At 33.8% G+C, this 24,233-nt stretch overlaps 2 protein-coding genes and 1 non-coding gene across 3 annotated transcripts; 2 read left to right on the top strand and 1 right to left on the bottom strand.

Moving 5' to 3' along the window:
• The first annotated feature begins 3,213 nt into the window (after positions 1-3,213).
• LOC117906789 (protein spinster homolog 3-like) lies at positions 3,214-6,474 on the top strand. Its single transcript, XM_034819990.1, is given in 4 exon segments — positions 3,214-3,574; positions 4,362-4,632; positions 4,635-5,112; positions 5,497-6,474. Coding segments are annotated over 4 exon segments (1,566 nt in total). The 5' UTR covers positions 3,214-3,286; the 3' UTR covers positions 6,026-6,474.
• A 304-nt stretch (positions 6,475-6,778) lies between these two features.
• LOC117906790 (uncharacterized methyltransferase At1g78140, chloroplastic) lies at positions 6,779-17,658 on the bottom strand. Its single transcript, XM_034819991.1, has 8 exons — positions 17,450-17,658; positions 15,231-15,334; positions 14,889-15,029; positions 13,640-13,721; positions 12,754-12,947; positions 12,495-12,606; positions 7,463-7,570; positions 6,779-7,095 (listed from the first exon to the last, which is right to left on the bottom strand). Exons 1-8 carry the CDS (start codon positions 17,618-17,620, stop codon positions 6,955-6,957), a joined length of 1,053 nt encoding a protein of 350 aa, XP_034675882.1. The 5' UTR covers positions 17,621-17,658; the 3' UTR covers positions 6,779-6,954.
• A 2,620-nt stretch (positions 17,659-20,278) lies between these two features.
• On the top strand, positions 20,279-20,351 carry TRNAK-CUU. The gene has a single exon. It is a non-coding gene; the product is annotated as a tRNA-Lys (tRNA).
• Positions 20,352-24,233: the final 3,882 nt, after the last annotated feature.

The raw sequence follows: 24,233 nt of genomic DNA on the forward strand, positions 1-24,233 counted from the left end.
AAGCTTTTGATTCCTTTGTTTGACAAGTCTTTGGTGTGTAGGCAGGGATTAATCTGATGGGCGGGATTGAACCCGTGATGATCTCACGGTTGCCGACACATACCACAGCCGTAGATGAGAGTCTGCAACTTCAACATCAAGGTGTGTGGCCAAAACCCAATCAATGGGTTGCTTTATTTTATGCAAGGGGAGGGGGAGGCCACAGGAACATAAATAAACAAGTTACACTGATTTAAATGAAGTTGGCTCTTTAGTTATGTCCCTATCATCGTGCAGTTCGGTAGCCCACTTGAGAAAAGTCCTTCCTTGGAATGAACACTCAATGCCACACAATATTGCAAGTTTTCATTTTTTGAGTAGGTCAAGATGAACCCCCTAGCTACTTCTTTCCACTTTCCACTTTCCCCTTCCTCCCCATATATCATATATGGCCTTCCTCCCCTAGGCTCTAGAAGGGTTGAAATTTTCAGCTCTTTGTAACCTTTTTGACAAGTAATTACCCTCAATTTCAACCCTGCAATTTTCTAAACAATTCAGCCAAGCCTTGTGATGAGATCCTCCCCCTTGACCAGATCTTGGGCTCTACACAAAATTTTAACCCCATATGGGCATGTACGAATACGAGAGCTGAAAAGTAAACCAGGACTTCCAATTCAGGTTTAGCCAAATTCTATTAAATTTAAGGCTACGATATTCTCAAAATTCATTAGCTTTGAATTCAAATCGTCCTTAGGCGAATACCCCGTACTCTTTCCATGCATCCCATCTATGCAGCACCTACATTGGATGGTGTGCATATGGCCTTCGGAATCAACCTGCATGGCATATGAGAGAACATACCTTTTGAGTACAGATTAAGTATATTAGTAAAAATATTCCGAAGGCTGACAAGAGATTGACGCCTTTCGAATTAATGCTCTATTAAATTAGTTTTACTTTTTGTACATGATACTGTAGATTCATCCTATTTCGCATTAAATTTAAATTAGGTGTGCCAGATCTTTAATAGCTTTGAGATGAGCCGTTGCATTTGTCCAGTTGATTATTATTATGATTAAATGCCCTATGTCCTGGAATGCCATGTAACACACGATATGCCCACACAAATTTTCAATCCCCTCAATGATTTCATTTTCAGGTGCCACCACTCGGCACTCACCAGTGACAACCAACATAACATACTTGCGTTACGACTACAATACATGAGATTCAAAGCTCCTAACGTGCCTACATTATTTCTTCTTGGAATGGCGAAATCCTCTTTTCTCCCTCCTTTTATTCGTGGAGTCCACAGGTTGTGTGTGATGAATAAATATCTCAAACTTTAAAAGAAGAAGCAAAATGAAAATGTCTCTCCTTTTTTCTTCTTTTATTTTTATTTTTTAATCTTTTAAGTAATTAAAATAGTATGTCTAGATATTTTGAACAAATAATCCTACAAAACAATTGGATTCTTAAAGAAATGGTGTAACATTATCTTTGTCTGCCTCAGCGGGTCATATATGATTTTCAGGAACCCCACATGTCGCCCACTACTTTCACAATTCTATCTAATGTTTTTATCGGAGGATCAATGTGCTAGCTATTCATAGCCATCCAGAATCAAGAACCTGCACCATCACATCAAAGGGCTTGAAATAAATGTGGCCTTCACCTATTTATTTGAAGGGCCTGAGCTTTGGGTCAGGCAAAGCTGAGATGGACTTGCTACTAGCACTACTACCCCACTCACATTTTCATATCATCCATCAATGATCAAGCCATATGATTAAAGATGTGTGTATTAACTAATCATCATATTCGAGATCGTTTTCTTTTACACCATTCATTAATTTTCACATTCCAACTTCTGCTTTTGGGCTTCCATGAAATCTCACATTCAAATAATTGGATCCGGGATATTATTCTATGTATTAATTGACCAATGATAGCTCTCCCATCTTGGTTCAAACGGTAAAGGGTCGAGAATTTTTTTAAATGTCTATTAAAGATTTTTATTTTAAATTTTATTGGAAGGCGTATTTTTTTTATTGAATTGTAAATCAGATCTCATCAATCACACATCTCCTCCTTAATTATGAACCTTTTAAAAAATATATTAATATTGTCCCTTGATCCGATTCCGAATTTGGCTAAAATGTTAAAACAAAACTTAAAAGAAAAATGGAAAAATGTTAACTTATGACGCAGAGGAGGCACAAAAGAGACGTCAGGACAAGGAGAAAGCACATGCAGGGAGTAGAAAAGCCACGTGACACAAGGGATCTCAAAGTAGGCAAGAAGGCGTGATATAAGGAAGTAGTGACACGTGGACGGTGGGATGGGCATATTAAACGTGGGGAGGGGGAGGGTAGTTGACATTTCCCTCTCTGGCTGGGGCGGTGCGGCCCCCCACCTCCGTCCCGTACGGACGCTATGATCATTGGGCCCCGCCCCATCTGCTTCCTTCCACTATCCCCTACACTTCCTCCTTCTCAAGTACCCCCCAATTAACCTTTTCTAATTTTTGTCATTTATTATTATATTTTCGTAACCACCACGCCCGCATGATTTCATTTTATTGTCTTTTTTTTTTTTCTTTATTTCTTTTTCATGTTAATTGTGAAGGCTTTCCCTGCATTACACTTGGTCTAATCTAAAAATTTACTTTAAAAAAAAAAATCTAACTTTGCTTTTTAAAGGATAATAAATTCCTCCCATTAGCTTTATGTATAGAATATGGTTTTCATAAAATAAATAAATAAATTATTAAAAATATTTATTTATTACATCCAATAAAATATATATTATAGTCACTAATTAGTAGAGAGAAAGCAATTGGAGATGGTATCATTTTGAAATGTCAATTCAAGAGCAGGGGTAAGTTTTGTTTGGAGAATGAGCACATAAAGTGCTTCTTTCTAAGTTCCAAGCCTAGAGCTAGTGTATTTTTCCCAAAATGGGAAGGGAAAAGGTAGGGGTAGTGGGTTGGGCCATACCCTCACATTGGGACTTGATGGAATGGAAGTTGTAGTCCAATATATACTACCCACCAGGGCCCAGCCCAGCCCATTCCAGTCCAAAATCGATTGGGGCCCATAGTACCATTTGTTGTAGGCCGTAGTGGTAGCCCAAGGGCCCAACACTCATGGGCTGAAAGGGACAGGTGCCACGTGTGTCCAGCCTAATTGAGGGGCTAACCCCTTCGATTGGCCAACAGAGTCAAACGAATAAGCTTCTCTGAGAGAGGGTGAACTGAAGAACAAGAAAGCAGGGAAGAGGGAGATAGAGAAAGGCAGAGACAGAGATGAAGGCAGAGACGCTGACGTTGGTGTTGGTGAACCTAGCAGGCATAATGGAGAGAGCAGACGAGTCTCTGCTTTCAGGGGTGTACAAGGAAGTGGGTGCAGCCCTCCATACCGACCCAACTGGCCTGGGCTCCCTCACCCTTTTCAGGTCCATGGTGCAGGCCTCTTCCTATCCACTCGCCGTTTACCTGGCCGCCCGTCACAACCGCACCCACGTCATTGCTCTCGGCGCCTTCCTCTGGGCTGCCGCCACCTTCCTCGTCGCCTTCTCCTCCACCTTCTTCCAGGTAGGTTCCCAGCTTCCCAATTCAAACCAACTATTTCCTTTTTCTTTCTTATATATTATTTTCTGATGCTGCTCCCTTTTTGTGGTTTGAATGAATACACAAATTAAAAGAAATAAAATTTGGAATCATGCAGTAGGCTGTTTCCTTTTTCAAAAAAACAAGGGAAAAAAATTCAAATTGGAGAATGCCTTGAATCAGTGGGCATATGAGCATATGTGAAACGGAATTGTAATGAGAGCGGTCACCTATTAAGGTGGGGATTCTGAAAATTGTGTGCTAGAAGCAAACGTTGTGAAAGAAAATGTTTACAGTATGGCATGGGTTCATCACCAAAATAATGTCAGTGATGACCTAACTTGAAGTAAGTTTTAATCAGGGGATGCACTCATTCCAAGTGCCATGCACCCACAACAAAACCATTAACTTTTGTATAGTGTCTGAAAGCTCCCTTGTCAATTTCAACAAGAAATCAATCAACGACCAAATCATGCATGAGATGAATAGAATTCACATTTGGGTTAGGTATTGAACTCAATTTTAATTTCTCTTTCGAGATGGAGCTTCAGCTGTCCAATTCACTGAAAATCCAAATCAAGAAATTCAAGAGAATATAAATGAACTGAAATTCTTTTGAATTGATTGATTTTTTTTATTTTTCGAGATGTTCTTTTTTCTGTCACTCAGCAATTCTTTTGAAGTTTAAGAACAAGGAAACAAAATTCTGTTACCCTCGGCCCTGCCTGTTGACAAATTTTCAAGTTTAAGTCATCCAACTTTGGTCAATCAGGTGGCAGTATCAAGAGCTTTGAATGGTATTGGCCTTGCAATAGTTGGACCTGCAATTCAGTCCCTTATAGCTGACTCCACTGATGATCACAACCGTGGTATGGCTTTTGGATGGCTACAGCTGACAGGGAACCTTGGCTCAATTCTTGGTGGACTCTGTGCATTGTTGCTGGCCCAGACAACATTCATGGGAATCGCAGGTTGGAGAATTTCCTTCCATCTTGTTGGACTGGTCAGTGTTATTGTAGGTATTTTAGTCCGCCTCTTTGCCAATGACCACACTACCCAGATGGTGCTGCTAAAGCCAGTAACCAAGTTCCAAGTAAATCCATATGGTCTGAAGTGAAGGACCTGGTTCAGGAAGCCAAATCTGTCATCAAGATTACATCCTTCCAGATCATTGTGGCTCAGGGTGTCACCGGTTCATTCCCCTGGTCAGCTTTGTCATTTGCACCCATGTGGTTAGAGCTTATAGGCTTCTCTCATAAGAAAACCGCATTCCTCATAAGCTTATTTGTTATTGCTGCTTCCCTTGGGGGACTGTTTGGGGGTAGGATGGGGGATATCCTTTCCAGGATCCGCCCAGATTCTGGGAGGATAATTTTGGCACAGATAAGCTCAGTGTCAGCCATCCCACTAGCAGCACTACTTCTGCTGGTTTTACCTGACAATCCATCCACTGCAGCCATGCATGGTTTGGTCTTGTTCATCATGGGGTTGTGCATATCCTGGAATGCTCCAGCTACAAACAAGTAAGATTTCACAAGCCCTCCTTTTTCAGTTTTCTTTCATATGCTAATTTTTGGAGTATTTTGGATTCATCATGGAATTGAAAGATTTCAATTTCAGTGTCCAAGCATTTCAACACACAATCTAATCTGTTGAAATCCAAGGATGACCATTTTTCATGTTAAGAAACTCAATTTCACATGCTGTGTAAACTAGAATAGTCTGGGATGGCTTCATCTCATTAGGTCTCCTAATACCCCTTCAATCTTTTATCATGCAGCTGGAACTCATAAGATAGACGCTTTGTGAAGCAACCAAACTATGAACCATATTTCTATTAGTTGATAAGATCACATAAAGTTTATCTTTATTCGTGCATTTAATATTATTTTGGTAATTGCATGCAGTCCAATTTTTGCAGAGATAGTCCCTGAAAAATCTCGAACAAGTATCTATGCTTTGGATCGATCTTTCGAGTCCATATTGTCATCTTTTGCTCCACCTGTTGTTGGGATATTGGCCCAGCATGTTTATGGTTACAAACCGGTTCCTGAGGGATCCAGTGAATCGGAAGAGATAGCAACAGATAGAGGGAATGCTGCATCATTGGCCAAGGCACTGTACACAGCTATAGGAATTCCAATGGCTCTCTGTTGCCTCATCTATTCATTCCTATATTCCACTTATCCCAGAGACAGGGAACGGGCTCAGATGGAGGCTTTAATAGAATCAGAGATGCAACAGATGGAGTCAGACAATATATGTGCAGGAACAGAATATCCTCGAGCTCAGCTACTAGAATCAGAAGATGCCTATGTCAATGATAGGGGCGTCACTGAAATAGATTATGAAGGGAGAAGCAGTCCAGATTTTGAAGAAAATGATGACAAGATGTTACTTCACCACCAATTGACATTCTCCAACTTAGGGGAATAGATGTTCGGACAAGCATAAGAAGCTGGCCTTTCCTTATTAGTTATTTCCATGAGGCTACATTTGCAGCTCAAATGGTGAGGAAGATTCAAAACCTTAGCTTGGCATTAATCATACAAAATTCCCAGTTTTGTGATGAAGAATTCAGACTCAGATAATCATGGCATTGCGTATATACACATAAGATGCATACAAAACACACACCAATCTTGTTCTAGTCTTCCTTGACTGTTATCCACGAATGTGGCGTGTACATGTAATCAACAAGGCCCCAGTCGAAGGGGGTTAAGACTAATGCACACTCCTGCGTGAATTTAACCGGCTTTTTTGTGAGCAAAGGTTTATAGGCCTTTTACCTTTTCCAGTTGATGTGTATTCATAAATGCTAAAACTACAGTATTGTTGTTGATATGTGATGGGATGAATAAATGGCATCCAGAAACAAAATGCTACACAATCCTTTAGTTCTGGATCCATATTGAGGGAGGATGGATTAAGATCAATTGCACTTAGGCTTGCAGCTCTCGTCATAATCTGAGAGGTGATAATGGAATACTAAGCAACTTGTTCCTGCATGAGCATTTGCGGCGCAGCTCAACAATGATCTTTTGAATGGATTCATTTAACATGATCCTAAGCACTGATTTGTCGGCATTCCACATGCCCCATGGTTTCTTAGTTCTGTGTTTTCAACAACAGAACGCCTTAACAGGTGAAATCCTTCCAAAACCAAATTTATGCCATAACAACAAACAAATGAAATATCAAAGGCCCTCAACTTTATTTCACCCTGTAGATTCTTTAGATTCTCATACAATTTACCCATATGCAATTTCAGCACCAGTCATGTACAAGAATATTACAGAATTTCCAAGTTCTTTGACAGACATCTGATATAAATGAGGCGATGGAGAATGGTGTAAACCAAATTCTTAGCTAGGTTTTGTAGCTGAGATCATCACAAAGCGCCCATTTCTCACACATGTAAAACCCCCTAACCCACAGGCTGTGCAGAGATCTTCTAGTTCACGTTCAGATAAGAACGCATGGCTGCCTGCAACTCGCACCATATTCTACAAGGAGAAACAAAGAACCCACCATTAGTCAAGTTAAAGCCCACAATTCCTGACAAAGAAAGAAAGACCCATACAAACAGAGCCAATCAGGTGAATTTAACAAATGTGTTAATAGATTTCGCAAAATGGTAGGAAGAACTGAAGAAGTCATTCTTCCCACCACAGAGCCGAAATGTCATACAGACAAGGCTTTAGGACAAATGCCCAGAGGGCCCCAAAAGAAGCCATTTTTGCAAGACCTGACCCTGATTTGAATCATACCATCCAAATTAAAGTTACCTATTCCCTGCACCATCCATTTCATGTGAAACCAATTTCTAAATTATATTCATATATATACGAGTTTAAAGCAAAACCAGGATACCTGGCGCAGAGTCTTAAGAAAAGGAAGCACAGAAAAAGGGCCATCAAGTAAGTAGGTGGTAGCAACAAAAACTCCTCCTGGGCGAAGAACCCGGCTTATTTCAGCTACCTGTAAAAACATAGCTGTCAAATTACAGGGAGAACAGGCTGAATGGAAGTCAATATAAAAACAGTAGGAGCTTGGACATTAAAGTGTTATCAGATGAGTGTGGTGAATCTAACACAAGCAGGTGTACACATGAAATCAAGTTAGTAATTTCAATTTATATTCAGGAAATAGCTTAGCTGATTGAGATGGTGGTTCCATGACACAACCTTTGTTCACTATATATCCAGAAGAATACAAAAAGGCCACAAAACACCTATCCATGCCCTTCTGCCCTAAACAAATTTTCAATGTCCTAAGTTAATCAGAAGAGGATGATCAAGTCCACCTAGACTTGGTAATAAGTAAAAGTAGATAAATGTAGATCAAGGAAAATATTCCAGAACTCCATTTATTTTCACATTGTGGTGGCTCTTATTATTGATAGCAAAGTTCATATTAACATGAAAGGAGGTGAATAAGCACCAGATTCCCAAAACACTTCCACCTTTAAAAAAAAAAAAAAAAATTGCTAAAATAATTTACCTTCGCTTTTTGACAAAGACTCCTCATATAATTTAACAAGAATTATTCCCTGATCAAGTTGTGAGCATTCGAACACAAGAAAACAAGTTTCTATTCAGAAATCTTTTCTATGGGATGTGGTGATTTTCATTGTTTAGTGGGGAAAATTAGTATTTAAATATTGAAAGATTCCAAGTTTTCAGGGCTGAAGAGAAAAATGTTGTGCAGAAGCAAGCAACCCATAAAGAAAAAAAAATGAAAATAAGCAAGAAATCAATCACACAAAAACAAAAGTTTTAATATAATTTAGCCAATCATGCCTAATCCATGAATGAGAGAAATTCATTCCACTATACCATAGGAAATACACAAATGACAGAAAAACCAAATACAACTATTAAGTCTTGAAACATCTTATATTTCCTCGCTCGTTGTATCTATAACCTTAACCATCAACTCCTGCTACAGCGAGTGTTTCCCACTCTTCCTCACATCTCTACCTACTCAATATAGGTTTTACATATCCATCTTTTATCTTATAACTATTTCCCCTTATAACTTATAATATTTATAAAGATATTTCCTAACAATTTTCCTTATTCAATAAGGATATCTAATTTTACAAAAAGAATTTCAATATATAATTTTTCTATGCAATATTCTTTTCCCAAGAGAAACATGATAGAGATAAATATATTAAATTACACACTTTGTTAAGCATAAATGTAGGAAGTGATAATATATTTGTTATTTATTATTTATGTTAGGAATATTATTACTTAATAATAGATTTTTATTAGAGTTAGAGCTATTAAAAATAGTTTCCAACTAGAGTTAGGATTCTCTCTCTCACTATATATATATAGTCTTAGTGATATTGAACGCTTTAGACTCTGATTAATCGTATTCGTAATTTTTGAAATTTCTCTCTTCTACTTTTGTTTCTCTCTTTTATATTTTTTATTTTTTACTATCTTATATCATAACATTTACCAAATAGGATTTTTGAGACACTTGTTAACAAAAAAAAAATGTGTAACATGAAAAACTTCCAAGATAAACATTAGAAAACTTAATGCAAGACTATTAACAGGTCAAAAATTCTTCAACCCTCTCATGACAAGCTAACAAAGATAAATTGAATGACAAAGCCCTCACATTAAATGATCTAAACCTTCAACAAGCCTAATGTTGAAAGGGAAAAAACGCATGCAAACTCTCAAAATCATTGTAGCCTTAAGGACTTTCTGATGCTAAGAGAGGTTGCGATGGAAGAAAGGGAACAAAGTAAAATAAAGAGCATAAATGTATTTTCATAGGAAAAGCAAGAAGTCTTAGGGAAAGGAACCAAAGACCACCTACTAGGCACTTGTAAAGAAATAAAGAAATCATAGATGATAGCAACACAAAAGGACAAGATGAAAATTCTCAATGTAAATTGGAAGTTTTATAATAAAAGAGCCAAAAGCCCACAATTAAATCAAGTGGCACTAACTCCATTTTAATGAGCCATTAGGTGTTAACACTAAACATTAGGACCACTAGTACATGCATGGATTTTACATTATCTCTCCAATAAGAAGCAGTTTAATGAGGTGAAGAATGAAACTAACACATAGTTACAAATAACTTTTGATAAAAAAAAAGGTTTAGATAGTGTTTGTTAGCCCAAGGGTTCTCCTAATCGGGTTTTGATGATAACAAATCATGGTTAAGTAACTAATTGGTTCAATGTTTAAGAATCTCAGGTATAAACTCGAAAATTCATCAAAGGACCAAATGGATACAAGATCGAGACACTTGGAAGACTTGAGATCATAGGAAATGAATGTAAGATGATAGCATGAGTGCACTTAGGATGTTCATACCTTTTCATGCATCTTAGAAAACTCGGTTTATTCTTTAAAACTTGATTTTCTTTAAAACCCGAGTTTTATCAAATATACCTTAGGCAAATTGATTCAAAATTGGCATATTAACTCACCTATAGACCTTGCCTAAGTGTTAGAAAAGAAAGGAATCAAAAAATAGGTTTTTCGGGGCCAAAAAGGCTCAACCGGTCGAGACTAAGGCCAACCGGTCAACCGGTTGAGGAACCGGTCGACCAGTTGAGGTCGTCCGGTCGAGGACCGGTCGAGGAAGGTTAAAAACCTTCTCTCTCTCCCAGTAGCCTTCTCTTCCTGGTCGAGGTGATTCCTTTACCGGTCGAGGTCCGGCCGAGGACCAGTTGAGGTCCGGTTGAGGTAACGATAACCTGTCATGCATTAAATGCTCCAACGGCTAGTGAACCGGTCGACCCCTAGCTCAACCGAACGAGGTTGCCTTTTGTTAGTTTTGACTCCTGAGCTTAAAAACCTATAAATTGAGAGCTCCTCTTCATTTATTGACAAGAGAACAATTGCATTCAAAGCCTACCTACCTGTTTTTGATCAAAAAGCTCTCATTTCTTTCTTAGTGCATCAAACCATCACTAGCATACTCTTAGTGCACTCTTGTAAATCATCCTAGCTTTCTCTTGTACTTGAACCATCCTTAAGCTAGGTTGAGAGTTTCATCTTTGTGTAAACTGAGTGTGAAAGCCTTCAAGTGGTTCAAATCTTGAAGAGATTGTGTAAGAGCTCATTGGAACCGAAATCCAAGTGTAAGAAGATTGAAAGCTTGATTGAAGCTTCAAGTTAGTGGAACCCTCACTCGGTTAGGAGATTGAGGAGAGTGGACGTAGGCAAGGGAGTATCGAACCACTATAAACCCAAGTTTGAATTCTCTAACTTTATCTCTTTCCTTTATTTATTTTGTGCATATATTATTGTGTGGAAAAAGATTTTGAAAAACCCAATTCACCCCCCCCCCCCTTTTGGGTATTTTCCTTAATTATTCATAACCTTTATTTTATCAGTGTTGATGGTGTATTCTTAGTAGGATAGGAAGTGAGCCAAATGAACCTTTAGACCTTTTATATAAAGGTCTAAGATTAACCTTCATTGGTTGGTGGGGCCTAAGCAATTAGAGACCTTCATATACTCATATCAAATAGTTCTTGTACAAACATCATTATACACACGATGCCACGGGGCATTAGATGGTGGTAGGTCCTTCGATTGTGGCATGTCTCATTTTCTCAATCCAATTGAGACGGGTTTGATGCATACCCAATCAATCTCACCTTGACGAGCCTACACCTCATTTTCTTAAGAACTTGATAGTAAGAGAACTAAACCCACCACTAAGATGTATCAGGTCCATATAAGACCTCCCAAGCGTTGCCCCTAACTTGGACAAGCAGGGTAGCATCAGTGTGTCATGCCTTAAATGGGACATCTTCGAGAGAGTATAGAGATCAAGTGAAAAGGTCATAAGGTGATACAGATTTAAAGAAGGTGCCCTTCATTCTTCATAAAATGACAAGAGTTTTGTGTCAACACCATTACCATATGTCAACGTTTCCTTATGGGAGAGCAAGCCAATGCCAATGATACATAAGGGATCGAGTTGACAACACCCAGTGGGGGGTCCAAATTGACCAACCTTGTGAGACAACCTCCTGGAGCTTAAAAGGATCAACCTTTCCTTTCTCATGCTAGCAAATATCTTCCCAATTGGAAGGTGATAGTGCATACTCTTGGCTTTCACCACAAGTAGGCATCTACTAAGGTAAGGATTGGCACTTATACCAAGCATGACTTCTAGCTTAACATGACGTACATTAGTGTGCTTATCTAACGATGCAAGATACATGTAATTGTGTGAGTGAAGATCATTTGATACACATGGCAATGAAATATTGGCAATCTAATATGTCACATTAGAACATGTAGCAGGGGTCCACATGGAGTTTGTGAAATCGGGCATTAACAGATAAAAAAATGAAACAGAGGATCACAACCATTTGAGAGGTTCATAATGCACTAAAAGAGGAACTGAGGAATGTGCAATCATCACATATCTATTTGTAGTTCTATAAGGTGAAAAGTAGTTTGAAGTTAAATTGAGTTGAGTTGGCTTTCAAATAAATTTGAGATTCTTTTCTTTCCTTTTTTTTTTTTTGTGAAAAACCATATTCTATTTCCTAAATCTCTATAACATTCATAAATGAAAGTGTAAGTTTGAATGAACTAAAATGTTAAAAAGTATAAAAAATTTATTTATAATTCTATGATAAGAAGTTCTAGTTAAAGTTAAAAGATGGTTGAATTTTACATATAGGGCTAACATTGTAAACTTAAAGTGAACCATAAAGAGAGGAGCATATCCCTGACCACTTTCTAGTGACACACTTTGACATGGGAACCTTAGACAATCTAAACCTCTGACACTGAGGCTATAAATTTTTCTATGCTAGTGTCAAGACCATCGATAGTAATATGGACGCCATAACAAGCAAAAGAATCAAATTGTAACAACGTATCAAAACTGTAATGCATACAGCAATAGAGGGCGAGGGCCAACAGTGCAATGCCGCACCAGCATGCACAGCATCAACTGAACTTGAAGCAAAAGGAAGTCTGGAGATATCAGCTCTGACTAAGAGTATATTCCTGAAAAACAAGTTCAATCGGATATATATAATCACAAATCATAATTCAAAAGATAATTTAGAAGGTTCCTAGAAATTCCAACTAATAGAATTTAAATTTGTTGCTCATTCTACGAGATGAGCGAAGATTAACAGCTAAGTTCCTTACTCTTTGGGAAAGCCTTCCTCCTGGTTAATGAATTCATAACATTGTCGTAGCATGTTCTCTGAGAAGTCCAGAGCAACAACAAGAGAAAATAATCCACTCTTGGCAAAAGTTCTTGAAAATAATCCACTCCCACAACTAGCATCAACAATAGTTCCACCTAGAACTGGCTTAAGGTAACCTTTAGCCAATTCAAACTGCAGTAAAAAAAATCACATGATTAATAGCTGAACCACTTGATAAGAATATGACAGTAGGGTAGCAAGCATTAGTCAGACAATTGTTGATCCTCTATGTGTTATAGACCACTTGAATCCCATACACAACACAGACAGACAAATATATCACAATGTACAGTTTGGGCATCCAAGGAGATTTTCAATCAGTCCATTGTGCTTTATATAGCATATCAAATGAGATTCTTTTATTGGCATGCAATGAGCTAATTATGTTATGCTATTAGTCTATGAGTTTTCCCTTGATGCTTTTTAAAAAATAAGGGTATTAGGATCTTGTGAAACAACTTTCATTCAAGTTTCAATCACCATCTGCAGTGATGGCTTCATGTTCTATAATAACTATGCAGTGGATGACTTTTTCTTTCATATAAAGAAAGCAGAATGTTCAGCTTCAATTTCAAGGGATTTTCAAACACACCCCACATATTATATATATATTTATCATAATACTTCTTTCTGCAGCACTGAAAAGAAGAAAGGATTCTGCAAGCTCAACTAATCCAAAAGTGAATAAGGTATGAGAAGATGATGCCCATGAAATAATCAATGAATTAAGTGTAGAGTTTCTCCTCTTAAAAAAAAAAATGCAGGGAAATGACTTTTGGAATTATATTTTAGTGGGAAAATGGAAAAAAGAAACATTATATCACCTCTTTCTCTAGACCTGGAAAACCACCCCATATAAAATTTTGACGCCAGCCCCTCTCATAGAGAAATGATATCAGTGGAGTCCTGTTCCAACAAATAATCGACCGGCATCATAAAACCCGAGAAAGATTTAATATAGCATCAATTGTAGTGTTCATTTAGCACAATAAAGTCAAGAAGAACCAAGGTCAACCATGCGTCTAAAGGAACCATATGACATGATATTCTTTTATTTAGAACACAGAACACATAAATAGAATAATTTATTTGACAAATATCTAGCAATAACACCTTCAATTTTACTTTTTATATTAAAAATCAAGGTTAAATTTAGTAGCATGTTGGCTACCAATTTATCTTTATTGGTTTAGGTACAGTTGGTCCAGCAACTCATAAAACTGTTATTTAACAAGAACTGGTTTGACTGTCCCATGGAAATTTTAATTAGCCTATTGAGTTGTGCATAGAATTTGAATACAAAAGTTAAAAGTGAGAGGTTTCCATTATTGCCAAAACAAATGGGAAAGAAGACCTCATATGCAAGTCCTTTATAAAATGTACTTGAGCAAGTATAAAAGGCAATTCGCAAAATGTTGTCAATATCACAATGGGCCTATTTTAAGTCCTCCATAAATCACAATGGTCATAGAAGGTTTATAATAGGATGTCCATGCATCCCCTAAATTCAGATTTAGTTTGTTGATTGATCATTGGACAACTTTAGTTTATAGCTCACTTGGATGCCACTGTTGACATGATTCCTCTCACAATCTGACATCTGCTTTAGACAAGAAGTTACAATATTCCATCTCAGAGGTTGCAAGAGAAAGTGCATCAATATCTAAACTACAAGCACTGTATTTTTGTTTCAAAGAAAATTCCCAAGAAAGAGAATTACGCCATTGAGCTGCACATTTTCAACTTGGATCAGCCTTCAGTAACCAACAGGGCCTCATACATTGGTCTTTTAAAAAAGAGCACCACAAGAAGGAAAGGAAAAGGGAGACCAGTCATCACCAAACGCACAAGCAAAAATCTCCAGCAGCCTTTATGAGTCACTTTTCCTTGAAATTGCTTCCAAATGCAACCAGGAATACTATACATAAATTCAAAATATACTTCCTAAAAGCAGAAACTGAATAGGTATCACATATATGGACATTTGGCCCTTTATCCTCTATATGATCCACCAACCCACTCCATCCTTTCATAGAAACGTGCTTGATTGCCATTTAAAAAATTTCTTAGTACCTGAATATCTCTGTTGCAGCTGGCATCGATTCATCATACTCCTTGGCCCCAGTGGCTACTGTCAGGTCAAGATGTGTTTCATTACCGAAGCATGCCTTCTTACAAGAACTACAGTGGAAACTAGACCCTGGCATAGATTCTCTGTCCATAATCATCCAATATAAACATTAAACTAAGTAAATGAGAATGACTAGCTTGTAAATTGACAAAGAATAAATCAAAAGGTAATTTAAAAGGACATGACAGAATATCAATTAGCATATAAAAGGCGGAGGGTTTAGAAGAATTATCAGAAAAATAAAGACACGTCCTCATTCTAAGGCAATAATAGATATGACTTACACTGATAAACCTAGATCACCATTCCATGTGAATGGTTGATAACAAATGGGACAAGCTAAAATGCTCTTGCCAATGCTAACCTCCTTTTCAACTGAAATAGGATCCTGAACATAAGAAATAAGATACAATATACTGTGTCATGACAGGAAATATTAATTATTTTGCAATTCCTCATGTGAATTGACTGTAGTTGAAAAAATAAAAAGACATCATCTCATCAGCACCATATGAATTCTGCAAAATTCTACAATTCTTTTCAGCAATACTGTCTGCATGTGCAAGCATATGTGCATGCATACATGCACTTGTACACAGCTCTGTGTGTAGGCATACAAGATCACATATAATCTTCACTGCAGAAGCATCCCCAAAAATCCAATTAATCATTACCAAACTGGAGCAGAACAGCCATGACCAAGCATGTAAATGAAGGAGCTTATATCCCCTTTAAACTAATTAGGCATTTGAAACAATCAGAAATATTATTCTAGATGTGAATTCACATCTCAATCCATGCTTGGGCATGCCTGTTTGTGTGAGAAAGATGTCTCAAGGAAGAAATGATCCTTCAGTAGATGTACCAAGTGAACTTCATCCACATAAGCAGTAACAACTAACAAAGACAAGGTATTGACATGTTGGATGGAATTTGTGTTGATTTTAAACAATCAGCCATTCACATATCCAGCTAGAATTGCAACTCTATTTGCTCTCTATAATAATAGAACAAAAACTCAAACTGGGTTCATCTATCCTTACATAGAAAATAGGAATTGTGACTCGCTATGTGACTCTCTTTGTCTCTATGATATTACAAGAAAACCATAAGTTGGGTTCAATTCTATCCACGCATATCAAAGAGCTAATAAAATCCAGAGTGTAGCACCAGAGCACCAAATTTATTGTGATTGGCTTCAAAATTTGTGTGTGATTTTTTTGTTTTTGGATAGGCTAATAGAATCTGATTAAAACTGCCAAACAAAAAAGGGTGCACCCTATGTACACAGGGGGTTTCAGAATTTGCATCTTCTCCAACACATATGTTCTGTATTTTGATCTCAACAAAGTTTCATTTAAAAATCATATGCATAGAAAAAATGATATTGTTTAGTTATGAAAGTATCTGACAACTATATCAATTTTTACTAAAGTTAATCCTTCAATATGAAAATACAGCTTATATTCAGTTCCGGAAAGTACCAAGGAAAACAAAAGTGTTAAAGAAAATTATTTTCCCATATTTGGTTTTTCATGGAAAATATGAAAGAAAATCAAATATAATTAAAATTAGTATCGTATTTGCGAATTATTTAATGTTTATATGGAGGAAGAAAAATAACTGAAATAAGATTGAAGGAAAACATATAAAAATAAGTTATTAAATTTAAATCTATTTTTTATTTTCCCTCAATTTTTCTCTCCTTCTATTTTCCTAACTATTTTCTTTCCCTCACATTTTCCCTCAAAATTTCCAAGAACCAAACATAGGGAAAAAGAAAAAGAAAGCACAAAAGATGAATTTGGATGACAGAATTTGCAGCCTTGGAATTGATAATTTTCCCCTTTTGTGGTGGATGCCCCAGTGTCAAGTCCACCGTTTGGTTGCTTTCTATACCAATTGGATTTCAAGTTGAATTTAAAATCCATAAACCCAAATTCCCCAAGAACAAGTAAGCAACTCCAAGATAAAAGCCAGGTTCTCCAGTTCCATAAAAATTGAACTTTAAACCAAATCCAATTCTACCCAACCAAATGCAGCCTAATTCTTCAAGAACCATAAAAGAACAATCAATGAAACAAGAATGGACAAATACGTTGAAAAAAAAAAATCAGGAGCAGTACAAATTCTCAAAAACACTAATCATAAAGAATCACATATGAATTAAAACAATTCCTAGGAATTCGTTTTATGCTCGATTGACGGCTGAGAGAATGCTATAAAATCAAAGAGGGAAAAAAAAAACAGAAGAGCAAGAAATTCAAACATTTATTCTTGGATTTTCCCAGTATTTGGGATCTAAAATAATTCGTCCAATTGCTGAGAAAAGATACTGAAAAGACGAAACTAAAATGACGTATGTTGAATTTTCCTAAAACATTGATTTTCTTTCTCGTTTGAAACCAACCGAGACAAAATCGAAAATTCCACTATGGTTTCCTCCGTTTTATCAGCAACCAAACCAAGAGTACGAGGAAAACAAAAGGACGGAAACGAATACCGGCTTCGTTTCAACGACGACGGCAGCAGGAGTTGAAGATGCTCGAAGTTTTGCCGCGAAAACGAAGTTGACCGTTGGCGGTGAGAACAAGGGTTTGAAAAAAGGATCTCTGGGCTGACCGAGTTGACCCGGGAAAAACACAGTTGGGAACTTAGCAATTACTCTCGCCATTAACTCTTGTCTCTCTGAATCCTAACTCTCAGCACCACTCCCAACCACAGCCACATTTATATAAACTAGTGAACGTGTCCATTAATTTTTTACCCCCTTATTTAAATGCTGCCCAGTCTTCATCTATTTGTCCCATTGCATAGTCCAGATGCTTCCCATTTTTTAAAGTTTGTTGCTTTCTATTTTTTAAAAATATTAGTACCAACATAATGATAGGCTTTGTGAAAGCTTTACGAAGATTTGTCATGAGCCAACGATTTGTTTTTATTTTATTCGTTTGAGACAATTGTGTTTTGAACCTAGTTGGATTCAAAAATTAAATTTTGATTCATATAAATTCATCATTTAAATCTAAAACCTAGAGAAAATGTGAAAATTAAAAAAAATTATATAAATTTTTTATCTTTAAAAAAATGACTATAAAATAAAAAATTAAAAAAACATTAATTTAAATTTTATTTATTTTACAAATCTCAATAAATTTTAATTTAATTTAGTGATTTGAAAAAAAAATACACTCTTTTTCAAAAAAATAAAAATAAATTATTATTTAAAAATCAAGCATCTTGTAAAATATATATTTTAAAATTTTATATATAAAAAATATATTAAAAATATGTCAAATTTATTTTTTTAAATGATATATTTTTAGAATATATATTTTTTAAAATTAGTTTTCTAAAAATAATAAATTTTTAGAATAATTATTAAAAAAATTAAGATAAAAAAATTTGTCAAATATTATGATAGAAAATACTTAAAATGGTTTTGAAGGGTATATTAATGTCTTCATATTTTATATCATTCCCCTCAATTATTCAATTTTTATGGATTAAATCTTAATTTTTTGACCTAGGTCTAAAACACAATTATCGCATTTAGTTTTGTTATTTAAATATTCTATCTTTTGCGGACCACGCAAATCGAAAATGTGGAGTTTCCATAGCCGAAAAAGGAGGAAATCGATACTAGCACGTTCAAATAGGCCAAACCGAACGGTTATTCTTTCCTTTTATTGTCCTCCTGAGTCCTGCCTTTATAAAAAACGGCAATACAAAAGTGGCCCAACCTCAAGAGCCCACACCATCCAAAACACTGTCAAGACTTAAGATACATCCTGGTGCATTTTTCCATAGACTGCTGAACAAGTTGCATTTCGCAAAAGCCCACGCAAAATGCAATTCGTCGTCTCAAAAAGGTAATCTAAGAGAATGGACCCAAGTGTGACCCATTTCAGAGATCAACCAGGCCAACGAACCAGTTCTGGGCCCAATTCCAGTCTATTTTGGTGAAGCCCCCAAGGCCAGGAGTGGGACGACATGCCATGATCTTAGCTAGTCATGGCCCTCAAGGGCAATTATCGTTAAGGAGACGGGAGGATATCTCTCATCCTTAATATGAATAAACACATGCTTCCTACAAGATTGATCTAATGATTAAAAAGGACTAAGTAAAGTACTATAAAATAATTGACATCCAATGTCCATGGTAAGATACATGGTCAAATCAAGGCAGGCAACCCCCATGAAATCCTATCATTGAGGTATAAGGAAGCTTAGAAACTTAAAAGGCCGGTTTGAAAATATCTTCAAAACAATTTTTAAAAATTAATTTTTGAAAACAGCTTTTAAAAATTGTCTAATATTTCGAGAACTTAAAATATTTCAAACATATTTTCTATTTTTTAAAATATTTCTTAAAAATAAATTTTGTTTATAATACATTATTTTCAATCATTCTCGATAAAAATAATTAAAATATATTATAAAAAAAATCACATTTTCAAAATAATTCTCATAAACCTGTTTTTTGAACAATTAATAATAGAATTAAAACCTTTTTTTGTTTATTAATGCTCCACTTCCATAACTAGTTTCCACAAATTTTGTAGAAAGTTCTAATTAAATAATAATTTTCTTTTATTTTAATTTGATAAGAATTAAAAATCTCATATGAATGTTATTATTATTTTTAATTTTCTAAAAGTTTAAAAAATATTGTGTATAAGAAATCTTATTTAAACATTATTAATAATGGTTTTTAATTTTTGAAATTTTAAGAAAAAATTATTTCAAACAAAATTTATTTATTTATATCATACTGACTATGAGAAATTTCAACGAATAATAATGTATGCTTATTTATTAAATAATAAAAGATAAATTTAATCATGGATAATTATATTAATCATGATTAATTAATTTAATAAAATAATTAATTACTTATTATTTGATATCTAGATTTATTTATTATAAAATATATAGTTATAATGACACTACAATATGTTTTTAAACGCAAATGCTTAAACGTTAAAAAAAAAATTATGTCATTTTTCATTAAATTATTTTTTATGATATTTATTAAATAATTAAAATATATATAATATCTAGAAATAATCCAAAATATATTATTTAATTTGATGAAAATATTAAAAGTATTTAAGGATTTGTGTATATCAATTTTTTAATCATCTTTTGAAGACATAAATTTTAAAAATATCAAACAAATATTTCTCAGCTTCAAACTTAAATTATTATTTTTATTACATTTTCGTTAACCTTTTCCTGTTTTAACTTTAGAAATAGTAGCGGGGAATTTTGAGATTCGAGAGTCTAAAAATATTAGTCTTATAAATAAAACGTCAACTCTTAAGCATCTGCCCGTCTAGCTCAGCCGGTAGAGCGCAAGGCTCTTAACCTTGTGGTCGTGGGTTCGAGCCCCACGGTGGGCGACTATTCCTTTTTTGCACCGCTTACCCTCCATCATACCCTTTTCTTTTTTACACAGCTAGCCCTCCATTATACCTTTTCCTTTTTTCACACCGCTTAACCTCCATCATACCGTTTCCCTTTTTTACACCGCTAGCCCTCCATTTTACCTTTTTCTTTTTTACACCCCTTGCCCTCTACTTTAAAGACTTTATTTTTCTATTTCATATTATATATTTTTAAAATCTTACTTTTTCTACCACATTTTTTAAAAGAATTTATTTTCTATTTCATATTATATTTTTTAAAAAAATATTCCTTTTTATCACCATTTTTTAAAAAAATTTATTTTTCTCTTTTATATTTTAAGATTATTTAATTAAAAATATCAATAAAAACCCAATTTTTTAAATTTAACCTCTATTTTTATTGTCTCATTTTGATAAAAATGTTCTCACTATTTTTTATTTATAAAAGTAACATTTTTTTTTAAAGTTGCATATAAATATTTGAAATGATAAAGGGTATTTATGTTAAAAATTAATTATTTTTCAAGTAAAAACATAAAAATGATAAATTTATTATTTAATGATATTTTCATCATTTTTAATCAAATATTTATTCTTCTTTTTTACCACAAATTTTTTAAAAGCTTTATCTTTCTATTTCATAATATATATATATATATATATATATATATATATATATATATATATATATATATATATTTAAAAATGACAATGGACAAGAGTATTATATTCCCCATTGGACCGTCATCATCATCATTCCCCTAACAACAATTCAGCTTAAAAACAAGTGATCACTTTTCTTCATCTTTCAAATTTATCATTGCTTCATGAAATTGATATGTCGTTATTAAACTGTTCATTTCCCATCCGAATTTCATCCCTTCCCTTCAAAAATCAACAACCTATGTGTTACTCACAATATCAAGTCTCAGCTCTCCTTTGGTTCATAAAATTGACTAGTCTCATCCTAATATCATATCCCAAGCCTATCCCAAAAGGAAAGCTTGGATATAATCTTCTAAATTAGGTCAATAAGCGAACCCAATCATACATAATGGCCTTAAAACTTTTATGCACCGGCATAATTATCTCATGAAAAGAAAGAACAAATGGTTGAGAGAGTGGTTTCAGTAGGGACTAATAGCGACATTAGTATTAGTTTATATAAGAGAGATGATATGGAGACATCATGGAACATTGTAAGGGAGATGTTATAGCTTCTTGAAGGAATCTACATTTTTGTTTGTTGTGTATGTTCCAAGTTAGGTTGCATTTGAATGTGGGCCACATCATTATTTCTTACATCAAGTATTGGCTCCATCTTTCCTCTGCCCAATTGATATTTTTGTTGGATCTGTAATCTAGCTTGGTCCAATTGTGGGTCCATTTACTCCTTTGCATGCGTATTTGAATGTTATTTTCTTCATATATGTAGGGTAATGGTAAGAATTTAATCTATTTTGTACAAGACATTAACATGAATGCAACAAGATGAGTGATTAGGATGTAGCGTATGGGTTTAAGATTAAAATGGGAATACTTTAGGTATATATTTTTAAAGTTAATTTTGCCAGCTGTTTCCATTTCAGCAATTTCAATTTAGGGTTGGTAAAATTTAAATATTTACTTTCATTGCTTTTAATCATTTGGAAACAAGTGGGTGGATACATTATATCATATTCATATTTAGTTTATATTAGAAATAAAAAAAATATTACATTTCAATAATTGTATCTCAATATTTGACATTAAAAAAATATAAAATATCTTTTATATTTAGTATTGTTGGGAAATTATTCTACAATTTATCATTTAGTAAGTAATATTTTATTTTTAAAAATTATATTTATAAATAAAAGATGTTATATTTATATTTTGTGTATATTACATAATAAATATATTAGTATTATTTTCATTTATTTTGTACATGTTTTTAATTTTTTTTTTCTTTCTCAAATTGTAATCTTAATTTATTAATTTTTTTTTTTTTGTTTTACAAAATGAAAAAAATGAAAAAATAATAAATTTATGATCTATGAAGTAAAACATAATCTTTTGCTTATTTTATTCTCTATCCACCTACGGAAAATCTTTAAATTTAATTATTTTATGAGTTTCCTTTTAACTTCTTTATCTTGAATTTACTAGTTTATTTTTTTTATATATAACTAATTTTTTCACCAAATAAATAAATTTCAAATTAAACAAGATTTAACGAGTTTATTCATCAACAAGCCTATTTAATTTTTCAAAATATTTTAAAATTTAAATACCAACCCGATTAATACTAGAACTTTATAAACAAAAATTGGTCTAAACCAATTATGTTTTTTTTTTTACTAAATAAATAAACTTAACATAATTCAATACTAGATGTCTTGGGTTCATAAACAAAATTAATGAATTAAAAATTTACAAATTAAAATTTGTCTAAATTAACTTTATTATTTCTTTTGCTCATATGACTATATTTTAATGAATTTCTTTACTTAGATAAATAAACTTCATATCGAGCAAAACTCAATGTATTGATTTATTAATGAGTATAATGATTTTTAAAAATATTTTAAAACTTAACATTGCTATGATACATACTAAAAAAATATATTACCACTAGTTATGATTATTGAACTCTTTTTCGCTTAATTATATTTTTTCGAATATTTTCATTAGAGAAGTAGATTTTAAATCAAGTGATACCACATAAAAAAAGGCTTAATGCTTAAATTTTAGTTTTTTTTTTTTTTAATGAATCAATTTATTTATAATTTAGAACTATTTTTTTTTAACAATTTTTGAATTAAATTGATTGATATTAAGTAAATTTAATTTAATTTTTTTATAAAATTTAAATACAAATTTATTTTTTAAAAAACTAAAAATTTATTTATTCAAATGATTTTTTTTATAAAATTTAAATGATAATTATTTTTCAAAACAACTCAAATTTATCACAGGAAATATCAAAAAACTGTTTTAAATTCTTTAAATTAAGAACAAGTTTTGAACAACATAAAGAAACGGGCACATGCAGGTGGGGGTTCATGTTTTCCCAAGGAATGGCTCACTCAAGACATCACACTTGTGAGCTGTGACTTCTCACTCTACCAAATTTGGCTCCCGCATGCCAAATGCTCAAGCTATCTTCAGCATTTGGATAGAAAATTAGGAATGGATGTGGTTCGTGTCTCATTAGAAAATAATTAAGAGAAATGATGGGCGTGATAGGATGGTGCTGAAACCTAATAATTTAAATCTATGAAAGAATGAAGGAATATTACCAGAAGTGAATCAGACTTTCCATATGTCCCACACATGAATATGTTTCAGCTTTCCAGAAAAGAGAAACACGAGAGGTGACAATTATGATCCCACATGCCTCTAAATAGTTTATTCTACATCCTTAACTCAATTGCAGAACACCACATCTTCTAATTTTAAAAAATGTAAATCAATAAAATAACTTTTTAAAATATTTAAACTGGTGGATGATGCTATTAAATTAACCTGCTGATAGTTTTATAAATATTGTACTTTAATATTATTTGGCAATTAGTTCAAATGTAGGGATCGAATGGGGGTATTTTTGAGAGTTTAGGATCAAAATAGTCCTTTTATAAAAATAAATAAATAAATAAAATTATTTTATTATTATTATTTTTTAAAATTTAAGTTAAAATTTCAATTATCAATTTAGATTTTATTTTTTAATCGATAATTATAACTTCATTTTTTTAACTTTTATGGGGATGAAAAAGATATTGAATATAAGTTTTAAGAGGGGCTAAAGAAATATTTTTGTGGTAAAAGGACTGTTTTGACTGGGAATTCTAATTTTGGCAACCGACCGGACCGGTTAAAGGAGACTGACAAGAA

This window comes from Vitis riparia, chromosome 18 (genome assembly GCF_004353265.1).
Source record: "Vitis riparia cultivar Riparia Gloire de Montpellier isolate 1030 chromosome 18, EGFV_Vit.rip_1.0, whole genome shotgun sequence".
NCBI lineage: Eukaryota > Viridiplantae > Streptophyta > Magnoliopsida > Vitales > Vitaceae > Vitis > Vitis riparia.